The sequence below is a fragment of the Heptranchias perlo genome, chromosome 3 (assembly GCF_035084215.1).
Source record: "Heptranchias perlo isolate sHepPer1 chromosome 3, sHepPer1.hap1, whole genome shotgun sequence".
In the NCBI taxonomy this organism is placed as follows: Eukaryota; Metazoa; Chordata; class Chondrichthyes; order Hexanchiformes; family Hexanchidae; genus Heptranchias; species Heptranchias perlo.
Window position 1 is genome coordinate 71,383,739 of NC_090327.1, and position 18,739 is coordinate 71,402,477.

The following is an 18,739-nucleotide window of genomic DNA, read 5'->3' on the forward strand; positions in this document are numbered from 1 at the left end:
GGATGAGGATTTTAAATTTAAGATGGGGGTCTGACCGGTTGTAAAAGGTTATAGTGGTAGGACGAAGCTGAGGCCAAAGAGATTTGTAAAGGAAGCTGATGATTCTGAACTAGGTGCTTTGAGGGGCAGGGATATTGGTGAGGACAAGAGGGACAGTGGAGTGGGGTAGTGGCAGACGGCAGAGTTTTGGATGAGTTGGAGTATGTAGACTTGAGCACAAAGGTTGGCAAGGAGAGCAATGGAGAAGTTGAGTCTGGAGCTGATTAAGGCACAGATGAGACTTTCGTCAATAATGGGATGAGGTAATGGTGAGGTGGGTAGTGCTGCGGTGGGTAGTGCTGCAGAGGTGAAAATAGATTGTCTTAAGATATGGGGTCTGAAGCTTGGCTCGGGGTCAAATGTAGCATCATGTTCAGCCTAACTGAACAGTAGGATTGGGTGCTGAGATTTTAGCACAAGTTTAACAGTATTGTTTTGTTAATTTGACTGAAGCTGCTATGAGTGAAAGGACTGGGAGTGTCAAAGAAGTCTGAAGAAATATGGCAGCAGGGAATGGGGCAATTAGGAATCAAATTTTGGAAATTATAATTTCATAAAATAGCAGAGAGGAATGGAAAGTGTCGTATTCAAAGGGTTGCTTGCATTTTTCTTTAAAAGATGTGTTTTTTTTGTGCAATGCAGTGTGTATGAGTGAATAAATACTTGAAGGAGAGCAAGATACAGGATTATGGAGAGGGCAGGACTTAGATTAGCTTTGGATTGCTCTGTCAAATTGCTGGCACAGACACGATAGGACATATGGCTGCCTCCTTTGCTGTGAACCTCAGTAATTACATGGAGTGTTTTTAATTGGTTGCTTTTTCATGAACAATCAGCATACTTCATGCCGGAAGGGGACAGAACTGTTGCAAAACCTTTAATTATATGGGTGTAAACATTCTGATGGATTTCAGGGAAGATTTCTAACATGCTAGTTGGGGGCCAAATAGAACTGTCCCAATTTTTTTTTATATAAGTACTTGTGCGTTGTAAATGGACACGGGAGCCCAAGATCCATTGATGGAGTATAAATGTGGCCCAAAAGGGAATTAGATAAGTATTTGGACGGAAAGAATTCTAACAGGATGCAAAGGGGCAGGGAAATGAGATTCAAGTAGACATCCAGTTGAAGTGTTAGAACCACGTGGACGCAGTGAATCAAAAGGCTTCCTTATATACTGTAAACTCTGATTACAATTGAAGATGCACACTTCTGAAGATATGTTTATAATCTAATAGCCCCATTAATTTGGCCATATTAATAGCTAGATGCTGCACCACTAAATATTGAGCAGCCATCTAATTGATTCACTTTGGATCAGTATGTCGTGAGCTAGTTTTTTTTTTAATAAAGAAGTCTTATAGGTCTGGAGATTTTTTTCAAAAAGAAATAATTTTAGATGTGCATATTGGAATTTTGATCTCACTAAAAAAATGTATGGTTTTATAATTCATTATATTGAACCAATTTCCGTAAGTTTTATGAATAAAAAGCAAAATACTGCAGGTGCTGGAAACCTGAAACAAAAACAGAAAATGCTGGAAACACTTTTTTTATTCATTCATGGGGTGTGGGCGTTGCTGACGAGGCCGGCATTTATTGCCCATCCCTAATTGCCCTCGAAGGTGGTGGTGAGCCGCCTTCTTGAACCGCTGCAGTCCGTGTGGTGAAGGTACTCCCACAGTGCTGTTCGGAAGGGAGTTCCAGGATTTTGACCCAGCGACAATGAAGGAGCAGCGATATATTTCCAAGTCGGGATGGTGTGAGACTTGGAGTGGAACGTGCAGGCGGTGTTGTTCCCATGTGCCTGCTGCTCTTGTCCTTCTAGGTGGTAGAGGTCGCAGGTTTGGGAGGTGCTGTCAAAGAAGCCTTGGCGAGTTGCTGAAGTGCATCCTGAGGATGGTACACACTGCAGCCACAGTGCGCTGGTGGTGAAGGGAGTGAATGTTTAGGGTGGTGGATGGGGTGCCAATCAAGCGGGCTGCTTTGTCCTGGATGTTGTCAAGCTTTTTGAATGTTGTTGGAGCTGCATTCATCTAGACAAGTGGAGAGTATTCCATCACACTCCTGACTTGTGCCTTGTAGATGGTGGGGAGTCAGGAGGTGAGTCACTCGTCGCAGTATACCCAGCCTCTGACCTGCTTTTGTAGCCACAGTATTTATATGACTGGTCCAGTTAAGTTTCTGGTCAATGGTGCCCCCCAGGATGTTGATGGTGGGGGATTTGGTGACGGTAATGCCGTTGAATGTCAACAGGAAGTGGTTAGACTCTCTTGTTGGAGATAGTCATTACCTGGCACTTGTCTGGTGCGAATGTTACTTGCCACTTATGAGCCCAAGCCTGGATGTTGTCCAGGTCTTGCTGCATGCGGGCTCGGACTGCTTCATTATTTGAGGGGTTGCGAATGGAACTGAACACTGTGCAATCATCAGCGAACATCCCCATTTCTGACCTTATGTTGGAGGGAAGGTCATTGATGAAGCAGCTGAAGATGGTTGGGCCTCGGACACTGCCCTGAGGAACTCCTGCAGCAATGCCCTGGGGATGAGATGATTGGCCTCCAACAACCACTACCACTAGGTATGACTCCAGCCACTGGAGAGTTTTCCCCCTGATTCCCATTGACTTCAATTTTACTAGGGCTCCTTGGTGCCACACTCAGTCAAATGCTGCCTTGATGTCATCAGGCAGCATCTGTGAAGGGAAGTGAAAGGTTCATACCCAAAACGCCTTGTCTTTTTTCCATAGATGCTGCCTGATCTGCTGAGTGTTTCCAGTATTTTCTGTTTTTATTTCTAAGCTTTTTGAACTAAGCAAAGCAATAGAATTTTTAAAATTTGGCTGAGTTTAATTGAATAGCTAAAATGAGAGCAATCAATGTAAATAGAGGATTTTGTCAACTTGAACTGAAATACCTTCATTTGTAAAATCCTAACTCCAGCTATTTTGGAAGTGGTGCTTGCTTTTTGGTCCCAAAGGCACTTCAATGTTGATTTGCTCTCTTCTGTAGTTCACCTTCGATGCCGAATCAACCGTCCTGTACTTTGGGCCCCACGTCACCATTTTAGCCATTGGATCCTCTCTTCCTCCACCCCCCCCCCCCCTTGTTTCTTGCAAAAATATTGTGGATATGTTTGGTACTCTCTGCTAAATTTGATTAACTTGTTTGTTTTAAATTTAGTTTGCTTTGGGCCTGGTTATTGGCCTCGTGGAGTGCACGGTCCTTTAGGTTTTGTTCAAATTTCCTACATGTAAATAACTTCCCACTCATTTAAAATTGTTAACACAGTTCCTACTTTTCCTCTTTGCAGAAGTACATCTCCAGCTCCCCTTGCTCATGATGCACTCTTCTTCCCAATTTATCCTGCACCATTTTCCTCAAACCCTGCTCCTGCCTCCTACCCGTGAGTGGCAAAACTATTGCAAGTTCAGGGATTCTTGGCTATAGGGCACAGCAGCCAGGAATCCCCCAAGTGAAACAGGAGCATCAGATAAGAGCCAGGAGCAGAGGTGCGAAGACTATTGGAGTGTGGAATATGCCACTTTTGGGTGTTTGTACTTTATCTCAAAAGTTAATGGCTTCCCAGTCCCAATGTGGACTGTGGTCTGCCATTTGAATTGCCTGCATCTAACGTATGAAAAGACTGAAAGAAAGCTTACTCTTAAATAACGACAAAAGTCTTTCTTAGGGTGGGGCTGGATGTCAGTCACTCTGCTAATATGTGTTCTCAAATTAGCAAGGTTATCAAGGAGATGCTTCTGTATGAATGAACCAGCTATTTGAAGCAAGATTAAAGGAGAAGAAAGAGGGGAAGAGTAGAATATTTTAAGCCTTGCTTACAGATATCCAAAGCAATTTTGGCTGTAGTTCATAAGCTTTGAATTATTGGAGGTTCAAATCTGAATTTTTTTTTTGTAAGGAAGGGAGGAAATTGTCATATACAGTGGATCAAGCTGGGCTAAAGGGCTACATACATCCATGTTTAGGTATAACTATTTTAATAGTAGCCTGGTTGCTCTGTAATTGGTGCATCAATACAGGAAACTTTACTGTTTAGATGTTTTAAGGTGTATTTGTAATGGTGCATTTCACTGGGTTTACTATAGTTTCAGTGCATTTTACAAGTCAAGCTCTAAAATGTTTTAGTAAAACAAGTATCAAAACTGCTGGATTAATTTTGATTAGTCTAGAATTCAAAATCATTTAATGTCAATAGGGAAAAAAACTTGTGCAAGGCATTCTTTAGGATTATCAGGTAGAGTTTCCGCTTTGGGCGCAATCGGGAAATTGTGCTCAAAATGCGCTTGAAATTGCGCTGGTTAAGTTCAAGTTTCCACTAAAATTCATTTGCGTAATCACAAATGCTAAATCTTCCATGAACCAGCGCAATGGGGCAGTGTATTAGAACATAATTTTTTTTCCATTTAAAAAGTATTCCTTGATGTATTTGAGTGGTAACCTGGTGCAGTTTTATTACTACAGCTGAAAATGGGTTTATGACCAATAGCAAGCATTTTCAATGAGTGTCCAGCCCTTCACCTGTGAATAACCTGATTTAAAATCACTGAAAAATACTTCTTAAAAAAAAATATACTGAACTATTTAATAGTTTCATTGGTGTACAATAGTCAGTAAATTAAATATTTTTTGATATGAAAAGCTTTTAAAACATGCCTGCTAGTTCCTGTGCGCCTAAGAAAATGAGCGCAATTTGAAGAGCCTTCTAGAACCAGCGCAATCGGTGTAATCTCTCAATTTCGACCTGGGGATGTGGCCAGTTTTGTGGGCCAATTGAATTTTGAACCAGCGTAAAAGATTGCGGCAAACGCAAGTGGTTTTGGGCGTAACTCACTTTTTAACTTCCCTATTTTGGGCATGAATAATTAGTCGCGAACCTAGTTTTAGTAAAACATACAGATCCTATGGCAAAATTTACAGGTCTGGTTGGTACTTTATAGTACCTGGTTTCTGTAACTAGAAAACTACACCTAATCTATAAAGCTGGAGAAACAAGATCATTAAATTTGTAATAAACCTAAAATGACAAGTTTTAACATGTACACTTTTTTAAATCTATAAAACCAATGTAGTCTACTCCTGATTGTATTTTTTTGTGTGAAAAAATTGAATTATTCGATAAATTGAATTAACCAAATATAACTAAGACAGTGAGAATTCAGTGCAAAAAATGAATTATCAAATCGTTTGAATTGAGCAAATTGTTTAACGTTTTAAGCACATGGAAAAATTAAAATGCAGACAAATTAAAACTAACAAAAATTGTTAACAAATGCATGTAAACATTCACAGTGAAGCAACTGTATGTCTTAAAACTTTTTATTAATTCATTGTCATATGCCTAGTTACCCAATTTTTCCTCCTCTTTCCTGTAGTTAATTGAAGGGTCCTTCACGTGCGAGCCCTACAGCTTGCTCGTGAAGATTATGTGCCATTATGACTGACCCTTCCGGAGTCCGCAAGCTGCGTGGAAACCTGTCCAAAAGACATGCGACCCCTGTGTCTGGTGCCTCTGACCCATGTGCCAATTACAGTTCCACATATTGTGTGGCAGGTTATGCCTGCGCTGTCTGGTGGGCCCTGAATTGCCTGTGAAGCTTCTGTGACTGGACCACTTTGCACTCAGTTTCATCTCAAGGTACCTGTCTATCTGCCACCTGGACGAGATAACCATGCTCAATGAAAGGCTTGCCCTGCCCCCAGCCGAGCGCTGTACTATATGACCCCCCTCATGTCGTCTTCCTTCACCAGTCGCATTGGACTAGTTCCTTCTGCATTAAACAATTGTGGTGTTGACCTGCAGCTTGAACACTCTGTCAGGATATAGTGCCCTTTTAAATTTGATCTGAAGTGCAGAGTGAATTTTCTGCCTTTCCGAGTCATTGGGCTTGGGTGGCCAGCTGCACCTCCTCAAAACCCCCTTGGATCATACTATCCAAGCTTCCATGGATTGTGAAATCCCTGAAATTGTAGCGTGCTGCTTGATGCTGCCCTACGCTTTTCCATACGGCTCGTAACCAAGCCAGAAAGCCTTCGGCCTGAAATGATCTTAGCCCCGAGTTTCTTCCCAGACCTTGTGACTGGGTCCGCAAACACTGCAATTGCCTGCACTTTACCAATAACACTTGCATTGCATTGCCCTGATCGCCCCTCCCCCGAGCTGCTTGTCTATAATTCCCTCAGTAGCTACATTATTAAAATATTGAACATCATGGGTGAATAAACTCTGTTTTATGATCCATGCTTAGCCAAATTGGTCCAGCCAAATTCTGACCATGAGGATTTCAGTGGTTGCTCAAAGTCCCCGAATTGTTGTTGGTGCTTATGTAATGGTAGTCCTATCATGAAAAGGCAGCCAGTGTCTGTCAACCCTCTTGCTTGCAGCCCATTTACTGTGACCGGGTGAAAATAAGGAGTCAACATATCTACATCGGTGGTCACCGCACAACTGGCTGTCACGTACTCTGAGCTGTCATAGCCTCCCGATTTGCATTGCGGGATTTCTACGAGATCACTAGTGGTTCATCTTGTGACCTATCTCATCGCATTTTAAACACCTGGCCTGACTGTCTTCAGATTGCTGACTTATGCTTGGCTGCTCCACACTGGCCTTGACTGGTGAGATTGAGCAGCTGGTTCTTAGAGATGCTCAACCATGGAACGGCGTGAATCACCTGGTCTCCCACCCATGCACCAGCTTGCTTGTGCTTGCAAGGCCATAAAATGGTCAGCACACTCCTGTTCAAGCAACCAGATTTTTAAATCGTCTGGGGCTAACTCCATAAATCTGTCCCTTAACATTAATTGACAAAAACCTTCATAGTCTGTTATACTGTAAGTGCAGTTGCTTTCCAGTTACATCTATCATGTCTTCATGCTGGATAACCATTTCCCTATAAGTGCAGTCTGGATTCTTTTATTAAATTTCTAGCCACATGCTTCAGGCATTAAATTGTGAGGCCTGAGAATAGTACGCTTTATAGTATTATAGTTCATACAATAGGCATGATTGACACAAAATAGTTCCAGGAGCACTTTTCCACTTAGTGATGTCGCGAATTGGCTGGCCCATTTACTTTTTCCCCACTTAATGGTATGTTGGCCAACAATTTAAACGCCTGGATAAAATTACCAACGTCATTGCCGCCTTTAAAAATTTGGATAAGATTTGATACAATAAAATGATGGGCCCAAGTTCTGCAGCCTCACTCTCCAGACTCGCTGCTGATGCACATTACTCCATCAGTTCAAGAGCACGATGATGCCGTTGTTAGCCTCATACTAGCGCAGACACTCTTCCGTGTCATACTGGCACTGTTTCTCCTTGGCCTCAAATTTGTGATCCCTCACCCTCCTGTTGCTCTTTTTTCTGTCTCCATTGCTCAAGCACTAATTGAATCTCATGCTCCTTCAGCTGAAGCTCCCTTCTTCATTTTCTTATTGGCTGTCAGTGTCCAGCTCTACCTTTTTGATTTGAACATTTTTTTGATAATACTGTTTCAGTTCTGTTACCTTTAACCCGTTTTAAATCATAAAATCATAGAATCGTTACAGCACAGAAGGAGGCCAATCGGCCCATCGAGCCTGTGCCAGCTCTTTAAGAGCAATCCAATTAGATCCATTCCCCCGCTCTTTCCCCGTGGCCCTGCAGATTGTTTTCCTTCAAGTGTTTGTCCAATTCCTTTTTGAAAGCCACGATTGAATCTGCTTCCATCACCCTTTCAGGCAGCGCATTCCAGATCATAACTACTCGCCACGTTAAAAAAAAGTTTTTCCTCATGTCACCTTTGGTTCTTTTGCCAGTCACCAAAAATCTGTGTCCTCTGGTCCTCAAACCTTCCACCAATGGGAACAGTTTCTCATTTACTTTATTTAAACCCTTTATGATTTTGAACACTTCTGTTAGATTTCCTCTTAACCTTCTCTGCTGTAAGAAGAACAGCCCCAGCTTCTCCAGTCTATCCATGTGACTGAAGTCCCTCATCCTTGGAACCATTCTAGTAAATCTTTTCTGCACCCTCTCTAAGGCCTTCACATCCTTCCTAAAGTGTGGTGCCCAGAATTGGACGCAATATTTCAGCTGTGGCCAAACCAGTGTTTTATAAAGGTTCAACATAACTTCTTTGCTTTTGTACTGTACACCTCTATTTATAAAGCGCAGGATCCCATATGCATTTTTAATCGCTATCTCAACCTGTCCTGCCACCTTCAAAGATTTGTGCACATGTACCCCAGGTCTTTCTTCCTGCACCCCTTTAGAATTATACCATTTAGTTTATATTGCCTTTGCTCATTCTTCCTGCCAAAATGAATCTCTGCGCACTTCTCTGCATTAAATTTCATCTGCCATGTGTCCACCCATTCCACCAGCCTGTCTCTGTCCTCTTAAATTCTGTTACTGTTTATTGTTTACCACACTTCCAAGTTTTGTGTCATATGCAGATTTTGAAATTGTGCCCTGTACATCCAAGTCCAAGTATTTAATATATATCAAAAAAAGCAGTGGTCCTAGTACCGACCCCTGGGGAACACCACTGTAGACTTCCCTCCAGCCTAAAACAACCACTACTCTCTGTTTCCTGTCACTTAGCCCCTTTTATTCTCTGGCCTTTAATTTTGCTGATAAGCCTATTATGTAGCACTTTATCAAACACCTTTTGAAAGTAGATGTACTCATCAACCCTCTCTTACCCCAGCAAAAAACTCAATCAAGTTAGTTAAACTCAATTTGCCTTTAACAAATCTGCCTTCATCAGCAGTGTAACTCAGTATCCCAGCTAGCTGCCAGAAACTGTTACAAATTGGGGTTTGCTGTAGATGTCCTCTAGAGTTCAGTGGTGTTAGTCACTCCCTTAAGCGGTCTGAGTATCTTATTTTTATGGGAATTAATTCCCACTACGCTGTAGCTACTTGTATAGTACCATAGCCCAGGGATGTGGACCAGACACTGTTGTCTTTCACATGTATATTTCTTCAATCTCTTTGAAGCTGGGCTAAGTGAATACTTAGTGTTCTCAGGCTTTTGTTGCCTGACTGCTTGAGCAGCAATCTGTTTCCAAAAGCCAGCTTACCAGTGTCATTGTTAGTGTCTCTTATTTCTGGTGATCAAAACCATCCAACACCATGAATGTTCATCAGCTACTGAGACCAGCTAGTCTCTAAGAAAACATCATCTTAACTACCTATTATCTCAGTTCCCTGGCCTCCATTACTTTTTAACTAACAGGAATATACTATGCTTTGAAACACATTTAAAGTAACTTCCCTCTTCCCCATCCCCTCCAAATCCTGTCTGTGGAAAGACCCTAAACTGTGACAGCTTGTCAGGCATTTTCTGCTGGCATTACTTTGGTTGTCAGTTTTGTTGGCTAAAATTGGCAGCAAATGTAAATTTCCTGATAATTGAACATCAGTGGATCTTTGATTCTGCAATAATGTTTGCCACTCCTGTATGTTACAGTAGTCTTTAAAATGGTCACTGGATTATAATTCTGAATGTTATGGTTCTGTCCATAGCTTCTAGTCAATGTACTATCTAAAGCTTTCTACCCAGTAGTGATTGCAAAGGTTCCACCATTGGTAAAATGATAGTGGAGTCGAGGCAAAAAAAATGCAAATATGTTTAAGAGCAATACGCTATATAGTTACCACTAATTTCAAGTCCTGTTTATTGCTATTAGATGTGATGGAAAAGTAAATTATCAACGAAACCCATGTCTGTTATCTCCTGTGTATTGGTTTAAATTTAGGTTTTTTTTTATTCGTTCATGGGATGTGGGCATCGCTGGCAAGGCCAGCATTTATTGCCTATCCCTAATTGCCCTTGAGAAGGTGGTGGTGAGACGCCTTCTTGAACCGCTGCAGTCCGTGTGGTGAAGGTTCTCCCACAGTGCTGTTAGGTAGGCAGTTCAAGGATTTTGACCTAGCGACGATGAAGGAACGGCGATATATTTCCAAGTCGGGACGGTGTGTGACTTGGACGGGAACATGCAGGTGTTGTTCCCATGTCCCTGCTGCCCTTGTCTTTCTAGATGGTAGAGGTCGTGGGTTTGGGAGGTGCTTTCGAAGAAGCCTTGGCGCGTTGCTGCAGTGCATCCTGTGGACGGTACACACTGCAGCCACAGTGCGCCGGTAGTGAAGGAAGTGAATGTTTAGGGTGGTGAATGGGGTGCCAATCAAGCGAGCTGCTTTGTCCTGGAATTTACAGTCTGTCATCTAAGCTGTTGTCATATGCTCAGTAGCTTTTTGAGTAGAACCTCTAAGTGGTCTATGTTTAATTTTAAATGTGTCAATTTTCTTAAGATCTGACCAGATAAACTTTTTTTTTGTTACCTCTATGTTGATGCTTTGATCCTTATTAGTATTATTTCCATTCTGAACAGTAATTTTGTAACATTTTATTATATTGGATTTATGCTACTGGTCCAGATTGTACCTTTTTTTATCTCAGCACTGGTACTTCTCTACCTGTTCCAACAAACAGTGGTTCTGTTTTAATGGGCCTGAAAAGTCATGGTAGGATGGGTCTGGCAGCTTTTGAAAGAATACTGCATGGACAGCTGTGGAATTTGACTTAAGCTACCCATAACATACATGGATTTATTATCGGTATAACTGTCTCACGGCAGTATAAACTGTATTCCACATCCATATGATTATATTTATATTTATTGCAGTTGCAAATATGACTTTTTTAAAAAAGTGATGGTAGGTGCTATAAATATGTATGTTTCTGGCACTAAAGTTTCTGTGCTGTTTTTACAGGAGCGGAACAGAAGCAAATAGTAACTGAAAGGAGATGCTCTACCAGAGTTACAACACTAATGATATGAACCTTGGAAATTCCTTGCATCTTCAAGGAACAATGGTTATTGAAACTTTACTGCTCAAGGCAACCTCTTTTGAACACTCGAACACGAGATTGGCTTTCCGTGTTGGTTCTCATTGCTGCATTTGCCCTTATACTCTTGTCTCACAAAACACATTTGAGCGCTATAACTTTGTCAAGCACTTTCTGCCTTCCTAAAGCTTTTATCAGTAACTGCTGTCTTTCTAAGCTCAACCTCTTAGTTGAAATACAGAAATTGAGTGAATGTGAGAAACCAATTAATAACTTTTTTTTTATTTGTTTAATACTAACAATTAATGAGTGTAGTTGGGTCAATGACCTGAGATTTCACAATGCTTAACTCTTCAACCTACCTTTTTGTGTTGTAGGATTTATTTTTAAGTTAATTTTAGCTCTACAAAAACAATTTGGATATCATGTAATTTTTAGTTCAACCTAAAATCCGATATAATGCCTATGTGAAAATTATTGTAGTAAATAAATTCAATTAATGTTTTGCCAAATGTGAAACAAACCAGAAGTTATGCAAGATTCTTTCCCCAAATTATTCCTGGTTTTGAAATATAATTTAAAAACAATTTTTATGTGCAACCAGTTGAATGCAATGCTGATTTTTTTTCTTGTACTATGTATTACATAGGTTTCAGAAAAGTGCATTTGTCTATGGAGGAGATGCTAGATGTTTGATACGACCGTTGATGAAACTGTCCTAAGTAAATGTACCTCGGTTTGATTTAAATTTTTAGACTTATGTAATGTCTTTTAAATACAACTTCCTAGCTTTGAATGTTTGCCTTTCTGGCAGATTACTATCATGGAAGTAAAATTTTTTCTCCTAGATGATTCACTAGCTTAATAAATGCAATACTTGTTTAGCAAGTGTTATGGCATGAGTTAATTTACAGTGTGGTTTCACATTTTCATATTTCTGAATATTACTTTACAAGAAATCAACCAATTTAGGAGATACTGAGCCCACAGTCTCCTGTTTACATAAACCACATATATTGAGTCTCAGTGACGTAATTGCCTTAATTTATAATGTGTATTTTCAGTAGGTACCAATAGCCTAATTAATAGAAGCAAAATTGACTTTTTATAAGCACAGAACTTAAAATCACTGTTCACACTTTGAAGGCTATTTAAGTTATTTTAGCACACTTTTTCAATGTATTTAAATTTGGCAGTATCCTAATGTTATCCTGTAGATGTCATGTGTTTATAATGTCCAGGGTCAATTAAATCTATAACATTATTAAGTTTGGGGTACATATTTAGAGTTTGAGGTCCCCAAATAGTTTAAAACTGTATTGTGTATATGAAGTCTTAATAACAAACATGACTTCATTGCTTTTTAGTCTTGCATATGTCAGAATTAAATGAACTAGTATAAAGACAATTGAGTGTAAATTAGCATTGATATGTAAACTTCTATGCATTTATATCATGGAGTTCCCTGATTCATGTATCCTAATTCTGATTTTGTTTCTTGCAATTCAATTATCATACGGATATCAGTTGGTGCAGTACTGGCTGAAATAGTTACCTGTAAAGGTGGAAAGTTTAGCAAACCTTTTGATTGAGCTATTTCTTTATATGGTCTGGCAACAATATTTTTTCTAAATTGTCTTCTATTCCCTTCAGATTTAGTAAATCTATTTGTTTGCTGTTTATTTGTTGTCCCAATTAACAGGCTGCAAGTCTATTGGTGAAAAAGTGTGAAACTATATGTAAATTCCTGATTCCATTCTTAAATTTTGAAAATATTTTAATAGATCAGTAGCCTTAACGCCCATAAGCACTGCATGCATTTTTATCTCTAGCTCAGTATGTAGTATGGAGTCATGCATCTTTTACAGACCTCTATAAAATAACCACCAGTACAGCGGTCTTTAAATGATTGACAGCAAAAGAATATTCAGCTCGGAGCTTTAGCATTGCAGTGTTTTTTTTTAAATTGAGTGTACTTTGGTCAGAATAATTTAACTTAAATGTTAAATGAATTGTTTTTAACCCTTTTTTTAATTGTGGGGTACTGAAAGCAGAATGTTTAAAAAAACAATTGAGGTAGAATGTAAAGAAAACTTGTATGTACAACATCACCCATACTAAAGGAAGTGAAAGTATTGCATGAATGCAAAAAATACACTAGTCTTTGATTCAGAAAACAATTCCATTTTTATCTAGGACTTATTGTGCAAAAGTCTCTCAAATTAGGAGGCTTCTGCAAATCCTGGTGGGAATCCGTATGCTAATGTAGTGCTGGTATAACTTGTTTAGTAAAGGTAATTTTGGAATGGCTTTATAAACTGAACTTTTATTATTCAGACAATTATCCAAGAAACAGAATTTTGCAACCATAAACTTAAATTACATGTTTAGAAGATCTATTCTTTGAATATTAATGTTACACACCCAGTGGTTTTCTTCTGATATGCAACTTGATAAAAACTGACCGTGTGCTATCGTACTTTTTAAAAACAAACTGCTGTTTCCTGCCTTCATTTAATAAATCACAAGTTACATGTTACTCCATTTAATTTATCCTCCCACACAACATTGGTCATTTCCCATTCTCTATCACAAATTTTGAATTGCTGTTTCATGTTTAATTAAAGATCAAAAGATCAAAGTGTATTGTCTCATTAATTTATGGGTACTTGATGTTTTCACCTCTGCAGGCAAATTTGTGTTTTGAGCTGATTGGATTATATGAATTTTGTCAATGTAATTCATATTTTTGTATGCAGCATATCGGTTGTATATATGAATATTAAGTTCACCTGAATATCTCAACTTCAAGGTTAAACATGGGAAATTTAGAATTTTCACAGTTTTTTTGAGTTATGGTATATAGTCAAAGTAATCAATTTTATTCCATCTTTGGGTTACAACGTGTTGCGTTATAAGACAAAACTATTATGACAATAGCCAAAGTTGTATGAGGATGAAAGTGGGCTGAATTTACCAGTCCAAGACAATTTTGTGTCAAACTTTTTTCCCACCATCTGATATTTTAGAAAGGAAAATTGACCCATACGTAATGTGCTTCTATATATCTTCATACATTCTACTGTTTGTATTTAAACTTTTGTGCCTCATCTCAACAACTTGCATTAATCTTGTGCCTTTAACGTAGTAAAACATGCCAGGGTGCTTCACAGGAGTGTTATCAGACAAAATTTAACACTAAGCACAGAGATATATTAGGACAGGTGACCAAAAGCTTGGTCAAAGAGGTAGCTTTTAAGGAGTGTCTTAAAGGAGGAGAGAGAGACATAGGGAAGGGAATTCCAGAGGTTAGGATCTAGGCAGCTGAAGGCACAGCCGCCAATGTTGGGATGATGGAAATCGGGGATACACGAGTCCAGAATTGGAATTCAGAACAAGAGGCCTCTAATTGTAAATATACTACAGTAGTTGCAGTTTGTAAAATCTGGTCTGATTTTTTATCATTATTTTGTAGTGAAAGACTAATCCGATAAACTGATTTAGGGTAATTATTAATCCTTGGGTTATTCACCTCTGCTTAGGGAGATTATCAAAGGTCATAGCTGTCGGTGACAAAGCCCATTTTACCAGACCTTTTGTGAAGCCTCTAAGGAAACCAGCTGTCTGACAATCCAAAATGGTAATCCTTCGTTTTGGTTTAAACTGGTGAAGAAAGAAAGTGGAGATGTTGTTTCCAGCAATCCTTGGACAATGATCCTGCAACATTTGTGTACCTATGCTGCCAGTGAGATGCCTACAAACTCAATGGAACACTTCAATACTCAGAATCAATGTATATCATTTCAATCGTATGGATTTGATGCATTTTAAAAAGTTAAGGGAGAAAACTACCATGTGTAGTTTTTTTTGTGATTCTTCATGTATCAAGGACCCTTGGGTATATAGCTGATGTTGAAGCTTCCAGGTTTGTTTCTGAACAGGATGTTTATTTGCCTATATAGCTGTTTGTTGATGTCGCTTGTAACTGATGGTGGCTCTTTAGAGGAAAAAAATTGTGTTTGCTGTTGAAAAAATCTTATGCAAGGTAGGCAGTTTTTTTTTGTGTTCATTAGAGCAGCTTTGGTGCTGGGAATGTGACACGTTTTTCACATTTGGCAATCAGTCAGCATCAAGTGTTTCAATAGATGGTACAGATGGAGAGGGAGTTAACAATGTGCCTTAAACCCAACTTCAAGGGCAACCTCTACTGCAGCAATATTTCTTTTTCCCCCACATTTAGCACCAGTAGACTGGAGATTTGGTCTAAATTACCTAAACTCCCATCTCTTGCCCCTAATGAGTAGAATTTTATCCCATTAACAAATTGCATTTATATAGCACCTTTTAATGTAGTAAAAAGTCCCAAGGCACTTCACAGAAGTGTCATCAACAGGTGCAGATAATAATCAATAAGACGAATGGGCAAAATTGTGGCAGATGGAATTCGATGTAGACAAATGTGAGGTCATCCACTTTGGATCAAAAAAGGATAGAAAAGGGTACTTACTAAATGGTAAAAAGTTTTAAAAACAGTGGATGTCCAAAGGGACTTAGGGGTTCAGGTACATAGATCATTGAAGTGTCATCAGACAAAAATTGACATCAAGCCAAAGGAGACATTAGGGCAGTGACCAGAAGCTTGGTCAAAGGGGTAGGTTTGAAGGAGCGTCTAAAGGAGGAGGGAGAGGCGGAAAGGTTTACAAAAGGAATTCCACAGGTTAAGGCCTAGGTGGCTGCAGCACGGCCACCAATCGTCGATTGAAAGAAGTGGGGGATGCACAAGGGACCAGCGTTGGAGGAACGCAGAGTTCTTGGGTTGTAGCGCTGGAGAAGGTTACAGAGCTCGGGAGGAGCGAGGCCATGGTGGGATTTGAACACAAGGGTGAAAATTTTAAAATCATGGCATTGCTGGACTGGGAGTCAGTGGGCACAGTGGTGAAGGGTGAACAGGACTTGGTGCGTGTTAGGATACGGGGAGCAGAGTTTTAGTTGAGCTTACATTTATGGAGTCTGGAAGAAGGGCGACTGGCCAGGAGAGTATTTGAACCCATCAGATGAGCTGAATTTAAACTCTGGTCTTGGAAATAAAAGGCAGTGATAATCTGGATTTATTCTACTAATGCACACAGGGAACTTGTAAAATAATTGTTCTGGATTTGTGGCTGATTTTTATATCAATCCCTTTCATAATCTTAAAGACCTGTTTTTTTCTAGAAAAAAGAGCTTCAGCTTGTTAAATCTTTCCTGATTGGTATAACCTCTCAGTTTTGGTATCATCCTAGTAAATCTTTTTTGCACCTTCTCCAGTGCCTCTATATCCATATAACATGGAGACAAGAACTGTGCACAGTACACTGTGTGGTCTAACCAAGGTTCTATACAAGTTTAACATAACTTCTCTGCTTTTCAATTCTATCCTCTAGAAATGAACCCCAGTGCTTTTTTTTAATGGCCTTATTAACCTGCATCATTACTTTTAGTGATTTGTGTATCCTTTTGCTCCTTTACCCCGTTTTCGAATCATACTTTCCAAGGAGTATGTGGCCGCCTCATTATTCTTGCCAAAATGTACCACCTCACACTTGCATTGAAATTCATTTGCCAATCATATGCCCATATAGCAATTATAGAATACCATAGGAGGTCTTTGTTCCAAGTGGTAGGAATACAAGTTACAATATTTTGGCTTTGGCTACTTGCACATATTCTTCATAAAATGTTGCGGATGTATCCATATTTCGACAATTAGCAAGCTTAGATGTGCTTTTTGGAGGTAGGTTCTCTGAATATTCATGCAAATCAGTCCTTTAAGCTCTTCCTGGACTGACCTTCCAAGCACTTTCTGGACTTCCAACATGGCACAACCTCTAATCAGGCAGGATCTCGTCCATGGACTGTTCTGAAGTGAACTTCAGCACTAATTAGTGTTCCTGAACTGCCAACAGCAGTAATGTTGCATCTCATCTTGAATTCTGCTCATGAAATCAACTTCCTTAGCTCCACTTCCCCATCCTTTGCTGTTCTCTCCCATGCGTGTCTTTCCTACCCCTCTGGCATTGCTGCTTCTTCCCATTGAGCTCCTTTCTCTCTGCCATCCCAAGCTCTGGTCCATCCTATGTCTTAATCTAGACATCCTCCAATGTGCCTATTGGGATATGTCAGCAGCTCTACTACCAACAGACATCTAAGCTACCTTTTACCCTTGCCTGGCATGTTTGAGGTAAATTTCTCCAACTGCCACCTGTGTATTATCTCAAGTTATGGTCTCCCTCTCTTCCTTGCAAAATGTTTGCTGTCTTGCAAGCAAAGTCCAACCCATCCATGACCTAATCCTGGAGGAATGCATCAACATTCTGGGCCTGCTTAAAACCTGATTTACTCCTGGTAACTCCTTCCCTCTCACTTGAGGGGATTCACATTCTACTGTGTTCCCTGCCCAAACTGCAGCAATGATGTGGCTGTCATCTGCAGATTCCACTTTGGTTTATCTCTTCCCACTTCCTATCCTACATCTGTCTGAGCTCTCCAACCTAGCAATTTCAGTCAGCACCTGAACTTGTCCTTGCCCACATTTTCAACTTCTAACTTCTCAATCTCACCTTTTAATATTGACACATCCCAACATATACTATGCTGCTCCCTTGACCTCGTCATCGCATGATCCCTCGACTTCAAGTCTCACCACCGAAAAAGCTGATCGCATCCTCCTTTTCCTCCTACACACCCTTCTGCCCTACTGCTTGACTGCACAATGTCACTTTCTGCTTGAGGGGGTGGGAAAAAAACCTAGTTCCTTCACAAGTGCCAATCCAAACACCAATACCTTCTTCCTTTCTGCTGCTCCCCCCACCCCCACCCCCACACCCCTTTGGACCATCATACCACTGACACCTATAATCTCTGGAATTCTCTCACTTCAACCTTGGACACCTCTTCCCCTCCAATTCCTGGACAGTCTCCCATAGTTATCCCTGGGCAACCACGTGAAGAGGTCATAGTCTCTCCTCATCCCCTGTGACTGCTCTGACTGCTGACCACAGCGCACTCCTAAAACACTTTTCCACCTCCATGGCATTGCTGTGTCATTATTCTAGCTCTACCTGTTACCTCTAGTACACTTCAGGACTTCATCTTTGGTCCCCTTTACATTCTAGTACGATCATCTGTAAGTATGGAGTTAGTAATACCTAGCTCTCCTCATTATCAATTCCATTGCTGTTACTGCCTTCTCCAGCTGCCTCTTGTACATTAAGAACTAGAAGAATCATATCTTTCCCTAATTTAATGTTGGTAAAAACAAATTCCTTTTTTGGTTCCGGCCAACACTTCTCTGCCTGTACTCTAGAGTCCTATCTACCTCCCTGGCAGCCACCTGAAGTTTAGGAGGTGTGAAACCTCAGCACCTAACATGGCTTCAAACTAAGCTTTCTTCCACATATCTTACATAGAATGTACGGCAGAGAAACAGGCCACTCGGCCCAACAGGTTTACGCTCCACACTAGCCTCTTCCCTCCATCTAACCCTATCAGCATATCCTTCTATTACTTACTCCCTCATGTGTTTATCTAGCTTCCCCTTAAATGCATCTATAAGGAATCTTACAACACCAGGTTATAGTCCAACAGTTTTATTTGAAAATCACAAGCTTTCGGAGATTATCTCCTTCGTCAGGTGAAGGAGACCTGGTGTTGTAAGATTCCTTACATTTGTCCACCCCTGTCCATCACCGGCATCTCCACATCTTCCATGCATCTATGTTAGTTGCCTCAACTACTCCTTGTGGTAATAAGTTCCACATTCTAACCACTCTCTGGGTAAAGAAGTTTCTCCTGAATTAA

The 18,739-nt window shown here is 40.2% G+C and overlaps 1 protein-coding gene across 2 annotated transcripts in view; it reads left to right on the plus strand.

Annotated features, from left to right (window-relative positions):
* ythdf3 (YTH N6-methyladenosine RNA binding protein F3) overlaps positions 1–11,784 on the plus strand; it is a 43,479-nt gene extending 31,695 nt beyond the window's left edge. For both annotated transcript variants that reach the window (XM_067980170.1, XM_067980171.1), the window contains one exon: positions 10,825–11,784. In XM_067980170.1, coding sequence (XP_067836271.1) covers positions 10,825–10,845 — 21 coding nt within the window. In that variant the 3' untranslated portion in view covers positions 10,846–11,784. The remainder of the gene's footprint in view (positions 1–10,824) is intronic.
* The last annotated feature ends 6,955 nt before the right edge of the window (positions 11,785–18,739 follow it).